The 24,988-nt window shown below is 54.1% G+C and overlaps 2 protein-coding genes across 3 annotated transcripts; one reads left to right on the top strand and one right to left on the bottom strand.

Annotated features, from left to right (window-relative positions):
• The first annotated feature begins 81 nt into the window (after window positions 1-81).
• CCDC78 (coiled-coil domain containing 78) lies at window positions 82-24,982 on the top strand. 2 transcript variants are annotated; one of them, XM_040590370.1, is made up of 16 exons: window positions 82-962; window positions 10,750-10,982; window positions 11,260-11,388; window positions 11,600-11,686; window positions 11,952-12,131; window positions 15,278-15,445; window positions 15,521-15,577; window positions 16,257-16,345; window positions 16,932-17,010; window positions 17,477-17,602; window positions 18,657-18,868; window positions 19,485-19,656; window positions 20,349-20,392; window positions 22,033-22,099; window positions 23,514-23,614; window positions 24,342-24,982. In XM_040590370.1, the coding sequence occupies exons 2-16, from the start codon at window positions 10,950-10,952 to the stop codon at window positions 24,466-24,468; spliced, it is 1,671 nt and encodes a 556-aa protein (XP_040446304.1). In that variant the 5' UTR covers window positions 82-962; window positions 10,750-10,949; the 3' UTR covers window positions 24,469-24,982. The 2 variants fall into 2 exon arrangements, with proteins under 2 accessions (XP_040446304.1, XP_040446305.1); XM_040590371.1 differs by lacking the exon at window positions 82-962 and adding an exon at window positions 8,263-8,787.
• On the bottom strand, window positions 956-6,113 carry IGFALS (insulin like growth factor binding protein acid labile subunit). Its single transcript, XM_040590369.1, has 2 exons — window positions 3,899-6,113; window positions 956-3,341 (listed from the first exon to the last, which is right to left on the bottom strand). Exons 1-2 carry the CDS (start codon window positions 3,912-3,914, stop codon window positions 1,528-1,530), a joined length of 1,830 nt encoding a protein of 609 aa, XP_040446303.1. The 5' UTR covers window positions 3,915-6,113; the 3' UTR covers window positions 956-1,527.
• Window positions 24,983-24,988: the final 6 nt, after the last annotated feature.

Raw genomic sequence — 24,988 nt, 5'->3', positions numbered from 1 at the left:
ATTTCAGGCCTCATTGGAGCTGTGAGTCTTGGTTTTATGAGTACTTCACATACATCTATTCCCTGCTTTTACCTGGTTTCCTTGCTGGGGTGCGGCTAAATCTTTCCTCCTTCCATACCAGCTTCAACATCCAGCCCGTCCCTTGTCTTGCTGAAAGCCAGCCCTGGCAGTCCTTTGCAGGATGCTCTGCTGTGGCTGTTCTCCACATCCCCGCCACACGCGGGGCTCCTCTGTGTCCCTGGGTGGTTCCTGCATCATTGCTCTGAGTGTCCTGTTCCCCTGGACCTCTTTCCCTGACCCCAGAGCTGCTGCTCCCATGGGACCTGCCCTGCTCTTGCAGGCTTGAGTTAAGCTGGGGAAGCAAATGAAGGTGGTGTCCTTGCATCTTATCTCCCAGCCTCCTGGACTCTGAGCCCCTCCCGCCTGTGTGCCCTCTCCATGCTTGGACTTGCCCTACCAGTGCTGTTTTGGGGAGATGGGGTAGGGGGAAATTGCAGATTTCCACTAAACAAACTGGATTAGAGCTGGCAGCCATTACTTGGAGGAGAGCAGGAGGAGCATCCATCTCTGCTCCTGTTGTGTCCACAGCAAGGACTCACACCTGACCAGGTTTCCCACATGCAACTTTCCTGGAAAATTTTGTCTGACCTTTGGTCACTTATCTGGGATTTGGAGAGCTGGGCAGCGACACCGGAGCCTGACTGGGCTGTTGCTTCTGCAGGATGGCTGGGCACCTCTCGCTCCCTCCCTGGGCACATGCCACCCGCCTGGGGCTCGCAGAAAATTTACTGCAAACTTCTCCAGCACCCTGGGGAGCCTGTGCTCCTCACCCTGTGTCTGCAAGCCCCGAGGGGCTCAGATAAGAAACCCCGGCTGGGTGCGGCACATGCTTTGGAAAAAACATACTTACAAGATGGGTTGCAATAGCTCCAAAGGTTTATTTGTCTGCTACGATTTATCAGGTAAGTGACGTGTGTGGCTTTCTGCACCCTGCCTACACCTGCTAGTGCAAGATTAAAGCAAGTCATCTGCCCCCTTCCCTAAACATATTGGTGAGCTCAGGGGGGGGGGCTTTTAGGGTTTTTCAGCTGCTCAGTGGCAGGAGGACACTTTGCTTTGTCCCACTGAGGAGTCCTGGCCCCAGCAAGGATGCCCCTCACCGTGGGGAGGGCTCCAGGCTGGTGGTGCAGCTTTCCCCCATCCCAGAGGCTCAGAGGAGTTACCAATGGGAGCTGGGAGCAACCGCGCCGACCCAGGGGCTGCTATTTAAATACTCTAGGACTGAAATAACTCAGTTTGAAGCCTGGGGAGCTGGTGCCCATCCAACATCACCCAGGCATGGTTCTCCTTGCTGTGGCAGCACCAAGATGGGCAGCTGGAGGTGGTGGCAAAACTGGGCTGATCTAGGGTGGCCACAGAGCCAGAGTTCCTGCTGCTGCCCCAGAGAGCCTGGGACAGGCCAGGGAGGTGGCAGGCGAGGGTCCGTGGCTGGGGAGCGGCGTGTGCCCTGGTGGGGGCCAGTGCACCTCAGCAGTGAGCAAAGCTGTCCTCCGTGGTGTCGCGGAGGTCCAGGCCCGCCACAGCTGGGGGATGGAGGCAGGTGAGGTTGTTGTAGGTGTAGATGGGGACGTGGGCATCGTCCCCCTCGGCCACAGACTGCACGAAGCGGGGGACCACCACAGGGTGCTGCAGGGAGAAGTCCCGCAAGCCCTTCAGGGAGCAGTTGCAATGCCAATTGTTTCCCCCCAGCCACAGCTGCTCCAGGGCAAAGGAGGCGCACAGAAAGTCCACTGAGAAGGTCTCCAGTGAGTTATTCCTCAGGCTGAGGTATCGCAGGTTGGCCAGGGGGGAGATGACAGTGTTGTCCAGTGTCTCCAGCTGGTTATGGGAGAGGTCGAGCCAGAAGAGTCTCTGAAGCGGGCTGAAAGTGTTCTGGGAGATCTCCAGGAGCTGGTTGGAGGAGAGGAAGAGGTACTCCAGGTTGCTCAGACCCACAAAGAGCTGGGGTGAGAGGTGGCTCAGCCTGTTGTGCTTCAGGTCAAGCTCCAGAAGCTCATGCAGTTCACTGAAGCTTTGGTCTTCGATGACCGAGATGGCATTGTGCTGCAAGAAGAGCCGCCGCAGGCTGGAGAGGCTGGAGAAGGTATTTGCCCGGATCTTGCCAAGGCAGCTGTGCTCCAGGTGGAGGCTGTGCAGCTTGGTGACCCCCTTGAAGACGTGGTCGGGCAGGACCTTGATGCAGTTCGCGGACAAGTGCATCACTGCCACATTGTACAGCCCCAGGAATGCCCCAACCCTGATGTCTTGTAGCTGGTTGTTGTTGAGGCTGAGGACCTCCAGCTGGCCCAGCCCGTCAAAGGTCCTTTCCATCACACTCCGGATCCTGTTGTGCCCTAGCTGCAGCTCCTCCAGGAACTGGAGGTCTTTGAAAGTCCTGGGCCTCAGGCTGGTGATGGAGTTGGTGGACAAGCGTAGGACGTGCAGGCTTAGGAGGCCCAGAAACGTGTCCTCAAATAGCAAGACGAGTCGGTTGTGGGAGAGATCCAGCCACCGGAGAGACTTCATGCCCATGAAGGCACGGGGAGCGATGGCATTGATCTGGTTGTGGTTCAGGTACAGCTTCTGCAGCTTCTGAAGCTTGACAAAGGTATTGATCTTGATGCCCTTGAGCGCGTTCCCACTCAGGTCCAGCTCTTTCAGCTCAGTAAGGCTGCAGAAGAGCTGGTGCTGGAGATAGGGGAGCTTGTTCCCAGCCAGGATCAGCTCTCTCAAGTTGGGCAAATCATGGAAGACTTTGTCAGGCAGGACCACAAGCGAGTTCCAGCCCAGGTTCAGATACCAGAGGTTGGAGAGCCCAGCAAACAGCCCTTCCTCCACCTTACTGAAGTAGTTGTTGTTGAGGCTGAGGGAGACAAGGTTCTGGGTGTGCAGGAAGGTGTGGGGAGCCAAGTGCTTGAGGCGGTTGCGTTCGAGGTGGAGGTGGTAGAGGCTCCGCAGCCCGTGGAAAGCGTGCTGCTCCACGGTGGCCAGCTGGCTGCTCTGCAGGTCCAGAAAGTCCAGGGCTGAGAGGTTCCTAAAGGCAGCGGCCGGCAGCAGGGTGAAATTATTGCCATCCAGCCAAAGGGCTTTGGCGTTGTGGGGCACGTCCTCGGGCAGGTGTGTCAGGTTGCGGGTGCTGCAGAAGACATTAAGCTCCTCACTGTAGTCGTCCAAGCTGCAGGCACAAGGGCTGGGGCAGCGCGGGGGGTCCGTGTCCCCCTGGTCCTTTGGGGTGTCCCCCTCGGGGGGCTGGGAAGCAGTGGCCAGCAGCAGGGCCAAGGGGAGCAGGAGGGTGATACCGGCTGTGGGGTGCAGAGGAAGGGGGATGCTTTCAGTGTGGGACATGGCTGCTCTAGGGAACCCCCCTGGGACACCCCCTGCTGGGTGCCTGTGCTGTGGGGGGGGTGTGGAGGGGTCAGTCCCAGCCCACTGCACACACTGGGCAGCTGCAGGAGGTTTTGGGGGCTGGATCTGCCCTTGGGAGAGGGTGCTGTGCTGTCCCCCGCTGCTGCCACACACAGCTCAGACCCCTCGGGTGCATGGACCCCCAAAACTCCTCTCTTTATATGGCAGCAGCAGCTTCTCCCTTTCACGGGGAAAGGCCCCCAGGCCCTTCTCCTCCTCCCCCTCCCAGCTGCCCCCCCCCCCCCCAGGTAACTTGCTTTTCCTCAGAACCGAGTCGTTGGTGGTCATCCCTGCAGCCCCCGTCCAGGTCTGGGCTCTGCAAGCACCCCAGGCAGCCTGGGGGCTCCCCAAATATCTTATTAGCAAGGAATCGGGGAGAAAAACTAAGGGTGACTCGAGTGTGAATCCCCAGCAGAGTTTTAGCGTGTGTCCCCACACCGAGCCCCTGCCTTACCTTTGCCTGTGCTCATGGTGGCAGGCAGGGCAGCGCTCCCTCGCCGCTCTCCGGCCCCTCTGCGCAGGGATGGATGGAGCAACCACCTTGACGCCCGTCCAGCCGCCCGCCCGGCCAGGCTTAACCCCACTGCTGCTGGGACGGGACGTGGGCTGAGCCCCTGGGACAGCGCGGCCGGGGTGGGCACCCCAGGATGGGCTCCTTGCTTCCCCCCCTGGCCTCCAGCTGCCTTTATGGCAGCTCGGGGGGATGCCCAGGAGGACAGGCTGTGGTGGGGCTGGGGGTCCTGGGGAAGGGTGGTCCTGCCAGGGCATGGGGGTTGTGTGGGCAGTGAGTGCAGAGGGATGGATGAAGTAGCCTCACACGATGCCCCACAACTGTGCCCTGGGCTCCTGGAGGGTCCTGAGCAGCAGGACTGACCCTTCCCCCGGTGCCTGACGGGGATGCCCTGGGGTGAGCCCTGTTAGCAGGTCCTCACGCTGCATCGGGACCCAAAAAACACACGCTGGCGCTTGCAGCGTCTATATTGCACAGGGGGTTAGAGGTGTGGCGATTACCCTTACCGGGAGACAGGCTGAAACACACAAGGCTTTACGGTGATGCAAGTGGGAAATGAGTAGGAAAATGGGAAAAAGCTCTTCTCCATGTGGCACGAGAAGCCTTGGGGTGAACCGGCAGACCCCTCCTGTGGGCATATCTTGCCTCGTGGGTGGAGCCAGCGCTGGGAGCACTACACGCAGCTCAGCTCGGTGCTTTTGAGCCAAAGGGGAGGCAGAGAGCAAAGTTTATGTACTATTGGTGAGGTGACGGCTGTGAGGGTCCCCTGGATCTCAGCTCCTCCTCTCATCCTCCTGCATAGGGTGGGATGATGGTGGATGATGCTCTGGGCTGGTGGAGCACACGCTCCACCTGGCAGTTCGTCAAAACCACCCTGGGGACACTGGTGACCTCGTTCTGTGTCCCAGGTCATTTCCCCACCAGCGTCCAACACAGCTTCTGCAGAATCTTTTACCAGTTTCCAGGAAAGACAAAAATAAATAAATAAAAAGCCACTTCTGCCCTAGTAAGAGAAGCCCTATGGGCCAGCAGCTGCCATGTGGAAAAGCCATGGCTAACCTTCCCGAAGTCTTGGTAGCCGCATTCCTCCTTGAAGATGCACTGGGACGAGGCTGGCCGCATCCACATCCATACCTCCAGGAATGGGTGTCTCCCACCAGTGCCGCTCTTCCCCGCCCTGGTTCCCCCCACGCTGATCCATGGAGGTGGAGTTGCAGCAGGGATGGACACCAGTCCCAGGCCATGGGCATCCCCACAGTGCTTCCACCTTGCCCACCCCCGTGGGAGCCTGGCATCTCCCCCAACTCCACAGGGCACATCTCAGCTCTTCGCCACTTAATTCAGGCAGCTTTAAGCAACCCTCTCACCAGCCAAAGCAGGACTGTACCCATGGGAAGAGGTGTTGGGGCGAGATGGCCAGCCTCCAGCCCTACAATCCAATTTTCCAACAAGCACTGTTTTCTCCCTTTCTTTTTGGCCCTGAGCAGTTCACTCCTCCCCCTCTATTTTAATCCTCTCTTCTTGGAAATTATAGATCAGAAGGGAGAAATGAGAGATGGAGATACATGCACCCACTAATAGGCACTAAGCACATATTGACACAAGGTATAATCAATCTGGAAGCTAAAAAGAGCTGAACCAGCATGGGCCAGCCAGCCAAAACCCACAAAACCTCTTCAGGAAGTTTTAACAAGCCCTACCTGTGGCTGGGAGTGGGTTTATCCCTGCCTGCAACAGCCCCCTTTCAGGGAAAATACCAAACGAGCTGCGAAGGGAAAATAAAAGAGGATAAATAAGCAAATCCCTTCCCAGTGGGGCTGTGGCACAGAGAGGAGCTGGACCCATCTCCACTTTTCAACTTCCTTGTGGGCAACTCCTCCAGATGTGTCCCACTGCCTGTGGCAGGGGATGCTTGGACCCCATGGCACTGTTGGTCCCTCCAGCCTGTCCTTGGCACCAGGACCTTGTGCCTGCCTGGTGTACCACGGCACCTTGGCCACCATGGGGACCTCTTTTGGGTCCCCACCATAGACGTCCTCATCCCACTGTGGCCCCAGCCAGCACGGACCTCGTCAGCTGTTCCCCCCATCATTTCAGCTCTGGCAACTAATCTTCCCAGCCGGGACCAAAGTCTGAGTCACCCCACCTGGTTGCCATGGAGAAGGCTGTAATAGTATTAGGAAAAGCAGCAAAATCATAAAAAAAAAAAAAAAAGAAAAGAGAAGAAAAGAAGAAAATATAGCTTTTAAACCTATTTAAACTCTAAGGAATCATTACCTTCCCCAGCAGCCCTCCTGTGCCTGCAGGTCCCTCCTCCCCATCCCTTTGTGTGGGTAAATGCCACCAGCTGTTCCTGGCTCCCTGTTCTGTCCCCAGCCACTCAGGCTGGCTGAACTGGGGAGAGACTGGTCCTGGTGGCCAAGCTGGGGAGGCATGTGGGACCCCGGGAGCCCCCTGGTCCATCCCCACCTACCCAGGACGAGTGGCCCAGGGCCAGCTCTGAGTACCAGCAGGGACATCACTGAGCTGGCTTGAGCCCTGGGGGGGACCAGGGATGTGACATGGGTGGTGGTGTCACAGCTGAGTCAGGAAGTATTTTTAGCAAATCTTGCCAAATATTGTCCCCATCTCGAGTTGGCCAAGGCAACCAGTGCTTCTGCTCCTCATCCCAAACCCAAAACATGCAATCCCTGATGTTGCTGCCCAAGAGGGTGACACCAGCATCCCAGAGCTTGTGCCACTCTCTTGGGGATACCTGCAGGGACCAAGCTCCCTCCTGGAGGGGCCCTCCTGGCAGAGATGGGATTTGTTACTGGTCACCCTGGACCCCACCTATTGCACTGCATCATTTTTCACTCAAAAAGTCCCATGTTGCTGGAGATGGGGACCTGGTAGTAGTGGCAAAGGCCCCCATTGGCATTTCCAAGTGTTGGCTCGTGCCCTGCCGCAGCTGCAGCAGGCTCAGCTCGTGCAGAGAGCTGGGAAAGTCAGTAGATGTGCCAGTGGCTCTTGGGGATGCTAATTACCACCTAGTGGCTCTTGGGGATGCTAATTACCACACCAGTGGCCCATGTGGCCATGTGAAACAGCGTCACCAGCACCAGCCTGGTTGGGCTGGTTGGACCAGGGGAGGCGAGGATGTCCCTATGCCATGACTCAGGGTGCCCAGGGCCATCACTGGAGACACAGACTTCCCAAACCCTGAGTTCTGGGGGGAAAATGGAGTCCTTGGGAGCAGGGGGTTGGAGGCACATGGGGACAGGGAACAGCAGGAGACCCTGTCCCAGTGGTGGCCATCATGCAGAAGGAAGCTGGATTTCAGGGGTGAACAGAGGGGTGGGAGGCAGCCACCTTGCTTAACTGCTTTTGATGACAGTGCCGCTGTGCCAGGGTGGGTAGGAAGGGGGCACGGGAATTTTCCACATCCCATGTAAGCTCCCCAGACCTGAACATGGGCTTCCAACTGATGGGTTCCCCCCCGTCCCAGCTCCATAGCAGCTGCTTTCTCAGCCCTGTGGGGAAGTACCTGGAGATGCTGAGGAGGGTGACAAATGGGATATGAGCTGGCAAGGAGCACTTACAGCCAGCAAACCCATCATCTCCTGGGCTGCGTCACAAGCAGCACGTTCAGCAGGTCAAGGGAGATGATTCTGTCCCTTGACTCTAATAAGACATCTCTGGAGCACACATCCAGCTCTAGGGTCCCAGCACAAGCCAGGGGGGATCCTCACCTTGCCATGGGGATGCCCCCCTTTGGCCTCCCCAGGAGGGTTTCTGCCCCCAGGCCCGGGTCCAGCCTGCAGCATCCCTGCCCTTGGCCCCCCCACATCGCAGGGTGGAGGGTGCCCAGAGCCACCCCGCGGGGACCCTTTGCTGCCCCGGGGACCTGCCGGGGGCTGGAGGGGCCCTGCCCGGGGAACCTGGGAGGACGCGGCAGGGAAAGAGGGGCAGCAGCAAAAAGCCCAAAGGAGGCAGCCGGGGCCCCCGTCGTGGAGCCCCGCGGTGCCCCGTGGGTGGCCCCGGCCCCCCGGCTGTGACAGGCAGCGGGGGCAGCCCCCGGGGCAGCCCCGGCCCGTCAGAGCAGCTCCGGAGGGGACCACGGCCGCGCCGGGGGGCTGCCAGGGCCCCTTCTACCGAGCGGGGCTGGGGGCGCTCCGCCTGCAGCCCCCCCTTGCAGCCCGTCGGTGCGCAGGGCCACCTGCCCCAGCGACCTCCCGCCGCCAGGGGGCGCCGCCGCCACGGCGCCCGCCCCCGGAAGCTCCCGCACCCGTTGCCACGGGAACGCGACGCGGCCGTACCGGCCGGGCAGGCCCCACTGTCCCCGCTTTGCCCGGCCTCGCCCCAGCGGCCTCTCGCCACGGGGCTCCGGCTCCGGCTCTGGCTCCGGCAGCGGCCGCTGCGGCCCCGCAGGGCAGGCAGGCTCCGGGGTAGGTGGGCCCAGCCGGGCGTGTGGACCCAGCGAGGCCTGCCCCACCGCCCCGAGCAGCCCCGCCGCAGGGTGGCCCCGCCGGTGGCCCGGGCCGCACGCGGGGGTGGGTGCGTGTTGGCTTTGCTGGCGCTGGAAGCCAGGTGGAGCCCGCCCCTGCGGTAGCCCGGTGCCGGGCCCGGCGGGAGCGGCTGGGGAGGTGTGAGGGCATCAGCGATGCCTCCGCCTGGGGCTGGGGCTGGGGCCCGGTGCCCCTGCCCCTACCGAGGGCTCGAGTCTGGCTGCTGCCGGAGAGGAGGGGAGAGCAACCAGCAGGCATCGGTCTGGTGGGCTGAGTGCTTGGGCTCTTCAACCGGTTTCTTCTTGAGCTGCCGTGGATTTGGGGAGTGTTTTCACATCTTCCCAGGTGAGAATTTCATGCCTCAGAGCTCGCTGGCGATCCAGCCACCACGTCAGCTGTGTTAAAAGCATCCTTGCTAAGGAGAGTGAAAAAGACCTCTGTTAAAAAGTTGGCATTTCAGCTCATACTGAGGTTAACAAACCATGCACTCTTTGGTTTTACTCTGGAGTGGCCATGGAGATTTTGGGCTGCAATGATGCCCTAAAACCTCCTTTCTCTTCCTCTGTTGCAATGATACCTGAAAACTTAATTCCTCTGCCCGTTATTGCTGTCTGTGGTATTGGTCTGGACAAAATTTGCTTCGTGTTTCCAAACCATGGGAAAAGTGGTCAGTGTCATTTCTGGGGCTGGTATGGCACCTGCCACAAAAGTGGTTTTGTCTGGGTCTTCCAGGTACTGCAGGAGCATAAATAATACTGTGTATGTTAATTAGTTTTATATTGCTGTCTGCTAGGTGGAACGGGCACCCCTGTGGCTCAGGGAGCACCCAGCTTTGCTGGCAGGATGGGGTGTGCTGTTTGCCCTCCTGAATCGGGTGTCTCGGGGTCTGGGCACGCCACTGCCAGAGCTGTCTGGGACAACGCTGTGAGCCAGCCTGCCAGTGTCCCTGGGCTGCCACGGGCTGGCAGTGCTTGTCCTTGGGGAGCCCATGCAGGGCTGAGAGCCAGCAGGAGATGCCGTATGCCTGGGGGAGCAGAGCCGCGGCTCAGCTCCTCCATGTGCTGGAGCACCCTCCAGAGACTTCTGAGCCCCTCCCAGCGCTGTGGGCGGTGTGTGAATTTGGCTTTCTGCTCGGCAGTGGGTGTGAAGAGACTGTGAATTCTCATCAGCATTTTCATTACCTTAATAAAATTACTTCAGGTCTGTTAAGTTCTTTTGCAGAAAAATAAGACATAATTGCGTGTTTCATTAGCATCTCCTTCCCCCAGCCTCAAAAGAGCTCAGCCCCTGGGTCTCGCTTCCATGTCCATTCATGCAATTCATGTTGAGGGGCTACAGCCTGGACCAGGTGCCAGTGGTGAGGAGCTGGTAAACTGCTGCGCATGGAGCTTCTACCAGGATGCAGCATATCCCCTCTCCCTCTTTCATCCTCTTTGACAGATACTAAGGAGTTTTTCAGAGCTATGGTCTTTTTTGAACGTTATATTGTCAAAGCTTTTCTTCTGTAAGAGGCAGATACTTACCTACACTCACCCACTTCACAGAAATAGCAGTCATAATAAGCCCAAAATAAGGAGATTAAGAACTGGCATTCATTTTACCCCAGGTATGCTGTTCACCGGGGTTTTCCAGCATTATCCACCATGCCTTAGGCTCTCTGTTACCCTCACTCTTAGGTGGAGACTCTGTTCAAGTACTTTTGGCTTTGCACACACTTGGGAGTTGTTCTGTTCAGACCTGGATGGTCACAGTTTGGAGTCAGCAGCAGTGCGTAGACCCGCACAATTCAGATTTAGCACAGACTGAGGTAACCAGAGTTTGTTTCAGTGCATGCTTTGCTTTGAAACTTGCATTTTTCCACATGTCATCTCTAATGCAAAGTGATAAATTGGGGAAAGTCTTTCCTGTCACCAGCTGTAGCTTGGTCAGAGCTCACAGATCATGGTACCCTTTGGATGGCTTATTGACACAGAAGATAAAAGGACTGTAGAGATTGAGAGAGGATTGCTTGGAAGCAAGTTGATATTAGATGCTACTGGATAGTCTTGGAGCAGAATGTTGGATTAATGGAGTAATTAATGGGCCAATCAGATCTTAAATTCTCTAAAGAGCCTTGCAATGGAGATTGAGGCCATCCCTACAGCTGGGTTTTGGGGATGGTCCATAATGTAAATGGAATGCAATCTCCTAGCTGGCGATATTGCTTCACTGGGGGTGTCGGCTAAGCTTCTTGTTTCAGTATCTGCTGTGTGTGGTCTTAGGAATATGAAAACCTCCTGATAAGTGTAATTTCTTTTCCTCTCACAGCTGCTGGAGTGGCTGTAGTAATTTGCTCCACCTTATAAGTTAAGGTGGTTGCCACACCCTCTGGTAACCAAAGTTGATAGCAACATCACTTGTGCTGGACCTCAAGGGAAAAGTTGCTGCCACAGAGATCCTTAGATCCTTCCTTTGGTCTTCAGTTGCTACCTGCCTGATACTGTGTGAAGATCCTGGCCTCTGAGCACATGGATTTTGGAAGTGTTGCAGAGAATGAGAACGTAAGTATGCTGACAGAGCATGTGCAGTATCTTGCTAATGGAAATATAAATATGAAGGTCTGCAACCCCTTCCTGGGTTATGGAATGAGCACCCTGCAAATGAAATCCTAATTGCAGGAGGAAAATGGCAGCTGAAAATCCCATCTACAATCTGTTCAAGCTCTGAAAAGCTGGATATGCTGTGTTCTTCCACCAGCACTGTGGTGGGAGAGTATCATGGGGGAGAGGAGGGCTCTGCAGGCTGGCAACAGCTGTTGGAGCTGTTGTGTGTCACTAGGCGCAGCTGCAGCACAGGAATGGGGGGCTGTACCAGCTCGAAGACCTGCAGAAGGAGATGGAAAAGCTGGCTGGCTCCGAAACAGATTTGTCAGCCAGGATGGTCTTCAGTGAAGAGGAAAAACTGAAGGTAAAACAAATACTTTGGGAGTTGGAGAGAACTGAGCTGTGAAGCTGTATGAGGCTGGTAGATCTGCAGTGAAAAATCCAGTGGGAAATGCCTCTTTCGGGGGCGGGGTGGGTGTGTGTGTGTGCTCAAATTCCCTGGTGTGACCTGTTGAAAGAGTATGTTGGCCTCAGAATCAGTCCATGGCCTTTATAGTGTTCTTTCTCTCTCCTAGATTTCCAAAGACCTCATTGATCTCCAGATCGAGACAAACAAAATGAAGGAGCAGTATGAGACAGAGAACTTTGAACTGAAAAATATGGTATCCAAAAGTTTGAAGTAGCTGGTTTCAGCTCTGCCAATACCTTTATCTGCAATCACAGTTTGTTATGCCTCCATCTTCACTTTGCTTGGCACATTCTTCTGGCTTTAGCTAGAGCAATGGACTCCCCCAGCAATGCCCTAGATACCATGAAACTCACCTCTCTTTAAATCACAGCATGCCAGAACCTGCCTGGCCAAATAAATGCCCTGTGATTGCTGCTGGTCTCTTGCTACAGCCTAATTCTGCTGCCTCTCCTCTATAGATCCTGTCCCTGGAGAATCGTGTGCTGGAGCTGGAGCTCTGCAGTAAGAAAGTCACTGGGGAGCGAAATGCCTTACAGGAACGCCTGTATGTTCTGGAGACCAGTTGGAAGGAGCTGACAGATGAGTACATCATTTTGAAAAGCAATTACCTGGCTCTTGGCAAAGAGCTGGACCAGGAGGTGAGAAAGGCTGCAGTGTTTGTTCCGGTGTTCTCTACTCCATCTCACAATTACCTCATCTGCAGACAGCTTGGATGTCTTTGGGTTGTGTATCCACTTCGCAGCTCAGGTCCAGTAAGGTTTGTCAGCTATGAGACAGTGCAGCTTGGGCACGGTTTTGTTTGCAGGGCCCTGGAATTTCATGTAACTTGGTCACCTTCTTAGCAGGGCTTGCAGAACCGGCTCTGCTCAGCAGGGACAGTGCTGAGCCCACACTGACCCATGTGCTCTTCTGGGCACCCCGCTGTCAAAGTCCTTCTCTTTTCACACCATCCCAGGTCCCCGTCACTAGCAGTAACGAGGAGGTCACTGCGGGGCTGGGCTGAGTGCACATTGCAGGTCCCTCTTGACTGCCAGCACGCATTGTTTCCCTTTTTTCTGCATGGCTTGCGCAGGCTACACGTGAACTGATTGTAGTCACTCTCATTTCCTATGGCGGCGGGAACAGGCCTGGAAGTTTTTGAGGTTGGCAAGTTTATGAAAACACTGAATGTAAGCAAGTTTCTGATTGTACCTTAAAATATAGTCAATTTCCTGGCAACTGTTAGCTTAGCAATTATTAACTAAAGTCTTTTGGACCCAGATTTGTGTATTTCTTTGGCCAGAATAGCTATTCAATAGACCTTCCTCTCTTCCCTCCCTCTCCCCCTGCTTGCGTCTCCTTCTTTTTGAACTGGGTTGAATGACTGACACCCTCCTGCCTCCCTCCCCCGGCAGATAGTTTAGCTGGTTCAGCCAAATGACCTGGTTTACCATGCTGGCCCTGTAGAGTTGCGATGGGAAGATGTGGGGCTGGGACCAAGAATGCTGGTTTTGGAAATGTCCGATCTGTCTTTATGGTGAGCATTGATCTGCAGGGCTCTGGTAGAGGAGAGTACAAGATCGTGATCATCCCATTGCAAATAAGTGAGTTAGTGACTCTTGTGAAGCTATCGTTTGTCTCCTGTAAGCTGAGAAATGGAAATTTCTTGGGAGGAGGCAAGCTCAGCTGCTTCCAGGGGTGTGAACCTGCCCTGTTGTCCTGCTGCACCACAAGGCAGAGTGCATGCACTAACTGCCAGCAAGGCAGCATGCTGCTGAGACACGGTACTGCCAGGCTCATGGAGGAATAGCTCAGCATTCAGCATCCTTGGTTGCTTCTTGTCCCCAAGGGGGTGCAATATGTTTGTCAAAAATTGGATTTTCAGGTGGCTGACATCTCTAAATGATGGGTTTAGCAGGTTAGCAGTAATAACACACTGTTTTCACATGAATCTTGGGATGTTTCAGAGAGTGAAAGCACAGTTATGTGCCCAGATAGCATCCTGAAGAAGTGCTGGAGCAGGGTCCAGAAGCCAAAGGTGAACTCCTTGGTTGTAATTGGTAGGCTGAGGGGTTTACCCCAGTTTCTTGGCTCCTACTACCAAATATCCCTGCCTGAAGTGAAAGAGGCTCCAACTTGGCAGGCTGGGACTTGTCGCAGCATGGGCCTCTTGCTCATTATTTTCCCAGTGTGGACTTTCCCAAAGGAAATGGGAAAAGCAGCCTGCGGTTCTGCCCCCTCCCCTTCCCCGGCACTCTTCTGGGGAGACAATGAACCTTTTACACATTCCCAATTACAAGTGCTACTTGTGACCTTGCCAATATGTTGTCATGGCTGCTTGGCGCAGAAGCAGCTCAGCGAGCTCATTCATGGTCCCTTGTACGGGAACAGTTAGAGCCTCTGAATTGTCGCGGCCCCCATTGTACGGCTCGATTCACACATCGCCCTGTGTCTGTCCCAGGCGAAGGAGCGCAGCAGAGCTGGCCTTGCCTGTCCCTGGGGAAGTGCCTTCCAGAAGATGCCAGTCAGGCACTTTGTGCCTGTTTTCTAACTCGCTGTAAATTCTTCCTTTTCATGACTCTGACCTTTTCTCGACTCCCTGTTTCCTCCTCCTCTTTTGTTTGGCAGGCTTACGCCGTCTGTGGCGGTACAAAGTGAGGCTGTCAGAGGGAACCCAAATGGCTTCGAACCGGTTCCACACTGGGGTTTTCCCTGGAGCCAGGCCAGGCTTGGGAGCACAGGGGAGGCAGCAAAGCCCATCGCAAACCTGAGACTGCCTCTTTCTTTCACTAAGCTGGTACTTCTGCGTTTGTGTGACCCCCTCTGATCAAATTGTCAGGGCTGACAGCTGCAGATGGATCGTTTTCGGTTGGAGAACAAGCAGCCTGTCTCTGCGTAGCTGTCAGTTTTCACAGCTGTATATCTCACCTCTTTGTCAGCCTCTTTTCTCCTCTCCTCTCTCCCTCAGCCCACCCTGTGCTATCTTTTGATAAACTATTCTCTCCACGGATGACTCAGATGACCTCTGCCTCCCATCCTCCCGATTCACTGCCATGGTAACAATTACTCAAGCTTGTCCCCAGTCATAAACCCCATCAAAGCTTTGTTATCTACATAGAAACCCTCCCGTGAGACATGAATTCCCCCAGTGTTCCTTCCAGATCACCTGTAACAGAGCCTTTCTCATTCAGATCCTCTTTATCTTTTGGAAATGTGTCACTTCACACCAGCATCGCTTTGAATCTCACTGCCTACACGGTGCTGTGGGCTGGCTGCTGCTGGAGGGATGCATTCAAACAAAACTGGAATTAGCTGGGTGGCGTCAGTTGAGATGGATGGAGATTTGGCCCTTCTCTTGCATCATGGAGTCCAGCACTGTTCAAAGCCATTGTATGGGGAAAGAGATGCCTGAAGTGTTGGGAAACTGTGTGGATGGCACAGGGTTAGAGTGAGGAGGGAAGCTGGAGGTCAGGACCGAGAGGTGGTGGCACAGCTGTGCCCAGAGCTGGGCTGGCACTGGGGTTGGTATCTGAATGTGAGAGGGAGATGGGCAGAGGAAGTAAGGCTGCATGTGAATAATCCTGGTGCCTGGCGATGATACCCTGCATTTCCATGAAAATGAGAAAATCACTGATATCTTTGGACATACAAGAGAGAACTAAAAATAAAACCTGATTTCAGAAGGGGATGTGAGCCGCCTGCCTTGTGTACACACCAAGAGCAGCGGCTATGCACTGAACAGGCAGTGTGCGGAGCTGGAGAGGCAGAATTTCAGAATCTCTTTCCTTCTTGTTTGACCTGGCAGGTCATGAAGAATGAAGAGCTCAGCCTAGAGCTGCTCAACCTGGCCAATGCCAGGAGCAACCTTCCCCGCACTAACAGCAATGGCTCCCCTGCCATGGCCAATGAGTCCTCTGCCGAGCTGGAAAGAGTGAGAGCAATGGTGCATCGTCTCTCTACTCAGAAAGTGAAGGTAAAGACCTCTTTGCCCTGTCCCAGCTCCTTGGAGACTAGGGATCTAAAGGCATCTTCTTCTGTCTCTTACTAGAACCAGCCAGAAGATGTAGTTGCCTCTGAACGTGAGCGGCAAAAGCTGGAGAGAAACGTGAGTGTGTGTGGATCTGCTGCTGGATCCTTGAGGAAGCAGAGGGGGAATTTATTCCTGCTGTGGCTGGCACCTCCTGGTGCTAACTTGAATTTTTTTGATTAGCTGATTCCTTGATTTATTTTAAAAAATTATTTTTAAGCTGTGCAGTTGAAAAATGAGACTAGAATATCTCCAGAGCTTGTGCAAGGAAAAGCTGAGAGAGGGTAGCTGTGATTCCCTCGGTCAGTGCCCCTGGGTGAACAGAGGCAGGAATTTAAAAGCCAACAAGTGCAGAGGACACTTACTTTTCTTCTTGCCCATACTTGGGAAAGATGGGGCTGATAAAGCACCTGAAACTGAGAGCAGAGATGTTCCCTGCCTCCTGCCCTTCTGCAGCCCATATGAAACCAGCTTGGGCTCCACCACCAGCTCCTGCTGGGAATCTGACTTTTGGTGCAAGAATTTCCTTTGGGAGAGCGACACGTGTGCACCTCCGTGTGCCCTGTCTCCAGATCAGACACAGCTTCTGGTGTGCTACGGAGCACTGGTCACTCCCAGTTAAACCTGTCCTTTCCCAGTGTGTCACTGCTCAGCTGGACTTGTGCTCAGCTGGAGGTTCTCCTCACTTCTTCCCCGTTCACAAATCCCTCTCTTAGCTCAGTCCTCTGTCTCCTCTTCCTCTTCATTTGTCCCTCAGTTGCTTGGAAACCAGGATCACATAAAAGTGGAGCTTGAAATACTGAAGAAAACCTATGATTCGCAGCAACAGAAACTGGAAGACAGAATGTGAGTGTTTGAGGGCACGTCCTTCTGGTTTGGCTGGGCATATATGGAGTTTGTTGCAGGTGAATTTGATCCTTGGGAGAGGAGGCAGCCTGCCTTTGGTGGGGTACAGGGTGGGAAATGATGATTCAGCCTTGGAAAAAGTGAGGCCCGGGAGCAAAACCTCATGTTTTCAAGGCTGTTAGCTGTCTGCTTAAAAGTTGGTGATATTTAGGTGCTCAGCTGGCCTATGCACCTTTGAAAATCCACCTTCTGTGACACACAGAGCAAATGTGCGACAGCCCAGAGATGCATCCAGCCCTAGGCCTTACCCCCACAGTGGTTCTTCCACCAACAGGCTGGGCTGGGGTTGGTGTCCCAGCAAAGGCTGCCACAGCAGGGATGCGCAGAACTAGACCCTGTGACTGGAGAGGACATTCACCTTTGGTTGCGAGAGCTCTATGGCTGCTGGTTGGCACGCATCTGGGGGCTAGCAGCTGCTGCCGAGAGGTTTCTGTCATCCCATAGTGATTTTCTTCTCAAAGCTGGCTGTACTGGACCTCCAGAGAAGTTTGGGGGTTTAAAATACGCCTTCTTCCTGTGTGCCCAGGATCACGATGGGGAAGGAGCTGCAGGAAGCAAAGGGAGCAATTGGGGACACCCAGCACAAGCTGGTGGAGCAGTCAGCGGTAAGAGCAGGCTTCCTTCCAGCCCCCAGCACCCAGGCTCTGGCACTACCCCTGCTCATCTGCTCCTCCTGGGTGCCATGTGCTCATCCTGGAGCTGGCAGGGGGTGGCTGTCTTGTATCAAGGTATTCCAACACGTCTTCCTTTCCATGGAGTTTGTCATACCAAGGTGCTCCTCCCTGCGTGGTTTCCTTCTCTAGGGAGGCAATGCATGGTGGTGGAGGGTGCTGCTTGCCACAGGCAGTGGGAGGAATTTTGTTCACCGATATTTAGAAAGCATTGGTGAAATCACAGGGAAGGGGGTCGGGATTGCAGATGACAAAAGGTAGCAGGGGAAATAGGGACTATAAACGTTTCCAGTAGGCTCCTGTGAAAACCCAGGACCTTCCCAGCTCTAGTGAAGCTGAATATCTGGCAATGAAGTCCCCCCAGGGGACGAGGGCAGCAGCGAGCGTTTGCTGTGCCTAGGTGCTGCTCACCTCCCAGAGCCAGCTCCAAGAGGTGGAGGCAGAGAACTCCCAGCTGCAGCTTCGTCTGAAGGAGTTGAACGAGGAATATCGCTCCCGGCTCGCGCAGTACATCAAGGATGTGGCGGTGGGTACCCCCAGCCCCAGGGGCTCTCTTGGCCTGGGGAAGTCTCTGCATGCTGGCTGCCCATTTCTTGCAGGCTCCTGCTGTTTCCCTTCCTTGCTGAGTTTGGAGCAGAGCAGGTGGGGGGCTTGGGGAGCCATGCTTGCAGATGGAAGGGGACTCTGTGCCCCCGGCTTGGCCCGGAGGAGGAGATGCCAGCCCCCCTCCTCACCCAGATTTCCTGTACAGCCACACCAAATGGTCTCTGAGTTTCTGCTGGGACTTTTCTTGGTCAGATTACTTGGATTGAAAGATCGTCTTATTTACTATGGCTGCCTTCCAGTTGGCTTTTCATCTCTATTGCTCTGACAGCTTCCCCAGCAGGCCAGGCGATGCCACTTGCGGCTTTGTCACTGCCTCCACGATGACTCTGCTGCCATCCTCGCAGCGAGTTCTGCCAGCTCTGTGGTCAACTACAGAGCAGTGTAACACTAGTGCCTGGGACTTGCTCTGAGAACACACACCTTGGGTGTAGAGTAGGGCTCACAGAGCGTGGTAAGGACTCAGCACAAGGCAGGCGTTTCAGGTGTGGGTACCTGCTTATAGCGAGTGGTGAGGCTGGGAAGAAACCTTTCTACCACCCTAGGTAGCAGTAAGCAAGTTTTGGCAAGAGCTTCTGTGCTGGAAGAAGGCTAATACCAAAGAAGATGGTGTGATGATGGATCAGGAGACTAAGCAAAGGAATTTTCACTATTAAGAATAGTTTAATTTCTAACAATGCAATGTTGAACCACCTCCTAGCTAGCAGAGAGAGGGGGGCACAGTGTAAAGAATACAGGACTAGAAAAGGTAACTGCTGATGCCAAGTCATGTTTCCCTAGGTGAGTCACTGATACAGTACAGATGCCTTCTCCATTTTGATGGAAACAAGACGGAAGTTAATTTGTCTTTCCTGCTCTTCAAAAATGGAATTCTCTGTGCTGTTAGCATTAAGATGCCTGGACCCTCTCTGTGGGAAATGGCTTACGTGCCATAGGGAACGATTTGATCACCTTGATTTCTTTCTCTGTGTTTAAAGGACTACATGGACAGCAAATCTAGCAACATAACGGGGCCTAGCATGGCCCCAGCTGATCTTGCTCCCATGAAACGCTTTGTGGACAGCATGCTGAAGGATATCAGGGCTTCCTACAAGTCTCGGGAAGAGCAGCTAGCTAAAGCAGCACGTGGCTACAGGAAACGCATGAAGAACTTGGTCAAGAAGCATGAGAGCCTGCTGATTGCCTACGGGTAGGGCTAAGCCAGGCTCTGTCTCTTCAGCCTATTGCTAAGGACCAAGTGGAAGTGCCCTATCCTATAGCACCCAGACCCCTGGCTGAGAGGGAGGCAAATGGGGCTCCCAGCTGGAGCAGAGGATCTGGAGTACATGTTTTATCTCCCTGATGTTGACAAGCCAGGAGCAAGGTGTCTCCAGCTGCACGGCAGGGTGCTCTGGACACCCTGGGGCTGCTTTGCATGTATGTTTCTCCTGTGTGAAATTTAGAATGAGAGATTGATTCCATGTTGGATGGTGTGGAAATGCAGAGGTACCACAAATAACTCCTGCCTCCCAGCCCGTCCCTGCAGGGCTCTCAGCTCCGCTCCACAGCTCTCAGCAGCTTGGGCTGTGGGAAGCAGCAGAAATTCTTTTGGCATAAAAGCCACAAATAGCTCTAGGACAAGCTCTCCTCAGAAACACTCCCAGGGATATTGTGCATACTGCTGGGCTCCCACTTATCCTTTGCAGGTGGACTGGCTCTCAGTGGGCCAGAAGCCAGCAGGTCCCAAGCGAGTGGTACCTCCAGCAGCAGCAGAAATACTCAGTGTTGTTACCCAACCATGGACTAACCCCTCTGGCATGTTACAGGCTCCAGCGAGAGCAGATCCAATCCTTGGGCAGCAGCGCTATGGATTGTGGCCCTGCCGAGCTCCACTTTTCCATCACAGACCCAGAGCTGCTGACAAACACAACCCGGGAGCTAAACCGGCTGCGGGAGGATAAAGCAAAACTGGAGATGCAGCTACATGAATTGCAGAAGGTGGTGGCTGGGCTGCTGGCTTTCCGCAGCGGTGAAACTGGGGGCTGGTAGTGGGAGTCTCACAAGTGACAGGTTCAAGCCCCTTCCTTAGGCATTCCCTGGGGGTTTGCTGTGCTGCAGGCAGTAGTGCTTGCTCGATTTCTCATTTTTGGGAAGAGATGTCATGTCCAAGCAGTCCTTTCATTGCTTCAACCCTACTACGTAGGGGTGAATTACAGTTAGATCTAGGAGGCTGGGCAGCCCCACAGGTTGGGGTCGCTGAGCTCTGGGAGGGCTGAGGAGTAGCAGTTGTTATAGGAGAGCTGCCAGGCTGGTGGACACACTCACTGCTAAAAGAAGTGAGTAAGGGAGGATAGAATGGGGCTTTCTGTTCCTGAATGCCTTTGCCTCAGTGTGGATAGCTAACTTGAGCAGGAGACCACAGTCAGAAACACGCCAGTCAGCTCCATGGCCTCCCACTGGTTCTGTCTGGGCAGAGATGTGTCTCTTGATTTGCACGAGACGCATTTGTTTAAAAATTCAGAGGATGGGAGACTTAAACATTAAGATTGCAGTGCACATCGCTTCCTTACCAAGGCACTGGTGGCTGTTAGAGCACTAGGATATGGCATGCCACTTCAAAGGGACAGGGTCTGTGGTGAGATTGCAATGGTTTAATGCTTACGGGAATACTGTTCTTCATTTGCCTTCAGAAAAGACTGAAAGAAACCTCTGCCCTTCCGCTGTCTTCCAAGCAGTAAGTGCTATTTGTTTCTCAGGATATTTGTAATTCTGGATTCTCCTTACTGTGTGGATTGAGGAGTCTTTTCTGCTCTACTTGGAGACGGTAATAAATAGGGAGAAAGTGAGCTGATAGGGACTCGCTCGTCTGAGAAGAAAAGCCAGCTGTCGTCTCAGTGCAGCATTTCCTGCGGTGAAATGAGTTGGTCATTTGGGCTGGATCCAAGAAAGCTCTTAAGCACATGTTTGATTTAATCATGTTTTTAGTCTGACTGATCTCTTTAGAAGCCAAAGTTGAGCATACGCCCGAGTGCTTTGGTGGATCACAACCTGAGAAAGGCAAGTGAAACGCCACGAGTTTGGGATGGTCTTGTTTCTCCTCCCTCCCAACACAGACACTGGGCTGGAACCCTGAGCTGACCCTGTACTGATACCTCCCTGGCTTCCTGATGTGCCCTAGATTTGCTCATTTTTGATGGGTCTCTTCCCCCCACCTCTGTTATTCTGTTGAAACTCTATCAGCTTTGGAGAGGTGGAACAAAGTGCAGGAGAAATCTGAGCTGGGATTTTTCAGCCTAGAAAACATGTCAGGTATTTAATTAACCGGATGCCAGCACTGAGATGTCGCTCAGTGCCTGAGCTGCTGGGCTCTGGAGTAGTGTCTCAGAGAAAAGCTTGAGCCTTAACCAGGCTCTGCCATGTTTTCCACACTGAAAAGTAGTAGTAGTCCTTGAATACATGCAGTAATTTTGGCAGACTCGCCACAGGAGCAAGGCAGAAAGATCAGAACCTTAATTTTAGTGATGCATCTTGCTGTTAATGTGTGGGGGTTTAGCTGCCAAGAGACTCTGCACACTCCAAATACATGTTTTCTGTGTGCTGATGGGTTTATCCATGCTGTTACCTTGTTCCTCTAGCTAGAGACACGAAGCCTGGTGTTACCACAGCACTTCAGCTGTAATTCCTGCAGCTTCTCATCTTTATCAGCTGCGTGCCTTTGCTGTTCATTGTTCCCTTCACTTTTGCTCCCATGAAATCTCGGCCATGATTTTCCCCTGTGCCCTGCCTGGGAGGCTGCAGCCACCAGAGGGAACTCTGGCAGTCACAGCGGAGCTGCTCTTGAGCACAATGCATTCCTCCCTTCATACAACCCAAATTCCTCGAGCATCAGATGTGACCTGTATTTTGCTTATTCAGACTGGGACAGAATAGGAAGAACTTTCCCACGGCTGGGCTGCACAGACAGCTCACCTATCACACTCGGTGACCAGAACAGGCGGGTTTGTGCTCCGAAACATGAAAAGCACCAGCGTTTAGCATTGATTGTTCTCTGTTTCCATCAAATTCAGTCCTGCAGTGTCAGGTTAAGGACTCTTTCTGCACGGAATCCTCTGATGTATGAGTGTTGATGTGAACTTGGAACAAACCTAGCCATCACAGTGGGGAATCCCAGGTTGGCAGAAGGGCTGTGACTCTCCTTGCCTGGGCACAGGGACAGCACTGCACGCCCTGCAGTTTGGGGCAGTGGGAGAGAAAAGGTTCAGAGTGCTGGGGTTCATGGTTGGATGGGCACAAGTTGTGAACAAAGCTGTGTGACCTGAAGAAGGGCTGGATTTGAACATCAGGCCGTGACCAAAATCTGCTTTTCTCTCCTAGGCAGCTGGATGAGGAGGGCTGGGCGGAGGTCAGGAAGCAGCTCCAGGAGTTCACACACACCACCCAGGTAAAGGTCTGGAACAGCCCATCTGAATAAAAGCATATCCCTTACCCACATGTCAAAGTACTGCCCCAGCTGGCTGCTGCCCTGGGGGCTGATAGGCTGCCCCAGGCTGGAACAGGGAAGCTTTTCACAGGAGCCTTGCTGTGGCTTTGGCCTCAGCCCACCAAGTGACACTAGCAAGTCCTTGGTCGGTGATATATCAAGGCTGTACTATCCCTACAACTAAAAGGAGGAGAGCAGTGCTTACGGCTGCTCATTCCTACTGTGTTGCTCCCTCCCATGTCCCAGCACAAGCATTTAGGCATCTGTGTAACACACTGGGCCTGTATTTGACCTGGTTCAAGTCTAGCCTGAATCTGAATCAGCTTCCCAGTCTGGTTCCCCCTGGGTGCGAGGATATTTGCACTGCGCTCGGGTATGGAGTGGCCCAGAGCAGGGAGGACAGTGCTCCCCATCCACAACACTGCCCTATGGCACCCGTGAAACCGTGGTGATGCTCGCTGGGAGCAGGCTTGGCTCAGGTGGGGTTGGCTGCCTGGCAGAGATGGCAGCAGTGGGAAAAAGGGTTGATGCTGGGATCCCTGCCACACTGACTGCCATGCGTGGGTAAAAGGGCTTTGGAAACCAAGCAGAGGCCTGCTTTTTCTGTGGTAGACAAAGCTATAGATATGCTACTACAGCCTGCTTCCATGCCGTGCCTTCCTCTGTCCACAATGATGTAAGGAAGTGCTCCACCACTCTCTGGTTGTGTAAAACTAAACGCCTAAATTATGTGTATCTTTGTGGCCAAAAGAAGGGAGATGCTGTGACCGAGAGGCTGGAACACTGCACTGGGAGCTCTGCTGTGTACCTCAGGTGTGACCTCAGTCAAGCACCACAGGTCCTCCTGGTAACACAGGGACTGTGCAGTTAACTTGGGTAAGCTGGTGGTCTGCTATCTAGAAACACTGTGCAAAAAACAAATGTGTTTTTTTAATCTAAGAGGAAAGGTCACTGCCCTTTGCAATAAACTACCAGCAGAAAGGTATGAAAGCTGTGTCCGAGTGCCAAATCAAGCAAGTGTGCCACCAGTTGTCTACAAAGCTTCTGGGGGAGTAAATCGTGGCTTGGCAGGCAGGGGTTACTGCCTGTCCTGGGGTGGCCCTGGCCCCCAGACCTGTGCTGTGGTCAGGAAAGGCTGCCTGGTCTGCCTGGCCGATGCGCTGGGGCAGCGATGCCTGCGGAAAGCTGTGCTGTCATCACCAGGCTCCTTTCCCCGAGCACATCAGGTTTTGGTTGCTTCTGCAGCCTAATGCCAAGTGGCGCTGGAGCTGAGTGATGGGGAGGTGGTCAGTCTCGCCTGGCAGAGGGGCACTGAGCAACTTCACTCCCCTCTCGCAGACCTCCCTGTTTTCTCCGTGTTTCTCTGCCCCTCCAGGAGGATTTGGAGCAGAAGAGAAGCCAGCTGCTGACTCGGGCGATTATGGCAGAAGAGCAGGTGTCAGAGCTACAGGAATACATAGATAAGCATCTTGCAAGGTGAGATGGTAGGATCCCCTTCATGTGTTCTCTGCTTTGTGCTCCAAGTTTATCTCCCAGGCTAATGGCCCGTGACATCGTCATGCCCGCCACGCTATCGGCACCTAACCTTGCTGCTGCCTTCCCACAGTGCTGCCAGCATGGCTCATGTCCCACAGCACGTCCAGCTGTGCGGGCAGCTGCCACCATCCCTTGCTCCGCAGGGCAGGGGGTAGTGTCTGGCCTGCCCAGCCGCACGCCTCCTTCCCTGTGTGCTCACCCATGCTCTGGAGGAAGCTCAGAGAGAGGTTGCTGAAAATCTAAAGCCTTCCAGCATCCCCTGATCTGTGGTCCTCTCTCCCTGGTTCTTCAGGCCCAGAAGCAGGGAGAAGAGGTGCTTGGGCAAGGAACGGTGAGAACAAGCAGGGCATGTCTGTCAGAGCAACGGTCCAGCCGCGCCTGCCCTCCCCGGGCAGTTCGGCTGTGAACTTGGGTCAGACTCACAGGCTTGTTGCTGGTATCGTTACCTGGCAGAGCCCACAAACACCTCTTCCTTGGGAAGAGGCTGTGGTTTTATATCTGCTGGAGCTCACTTCCCAGCATGGCTTGGTGCCTGGGCTGGCTGCTCTGCATTAACTGACACCGCACGTCCTTAGCACACAGCAAACACGAGGCACAGCGTGCATTTAAATGGATTGCTCGGGATCGTGACTACATGGGCAGTGACGGTGCCGTTTCCCCACTGCAGGTACAAGCAGGAGATCATCCGGCTGAGGAACCTTGCTGGCAGTGATGTGCCACGTGTGCTGGGTACTGGGGCAGATGATATTCACTCACTGCCCAGAGCCAGAAGGACCGTCAGCCATGAACCGTAGCTCTCCACCGCGGCTCTGAGGAGTAGCATGATCATAAGAGCGAGCAGGATTTGAAAAGCAGCTTTCTGTTTTGCGGGCAGGGCAAGTATCCTTCCCTGGCTGAGAGCTGGGAGGCACAGCAAGGAAAACCACGTGGGTGTTCTCAGTCTCAAATTCACAGTACTAAAATGAGACAAGACAACTGCATCTTGTCTATCCTCTGATCCTCAGCTGCAGGAATTCTGCTGTTCCCTGAGCACATCACGCCTTGGGACACAGGGTCAGGTTCTCAGGCAGCTTTTTACTGTGGGACTGCAGGGACAGGTTCCCATTCTCGTGGTAACGTTTCGCCTGGGTCATGCCTAGACCAGAGTCCAAGGGCTAACTCTGTTCCTGCCTTTGCTCCTCTCTCAGCTTCTAAGAGAAGCCAGGACTGATTCAAGTTAGACTTTGGCCTAAGAGGTTAGACGAAGGGGTAAGCTGCTTTTTTATGGTGGGAAAATTTTTCTTTCCTCTGTCCAAGTGGAAAAGGGAATGTTAT

This window comes from Falco naumanni, chromosome 4, assembly GCF_017639655.2.
Source record: "Falco naumanni isolate bFalNau1 chromosome 4, bFalNau1.pat, whole genome shotgun sequence".
NCBI classification, from domain to species: domain Eukaryota; kingdom Metazoa; phylum Chordata; class Aves; order Falconiformes; family Falconidae; genus Falco; species Falco naumanni.
The sequence above is the reverse complement of the archived record's forward strand: the minus strand, read 5'-3'. Positions and strand labels throughout refer to the sequence as shown.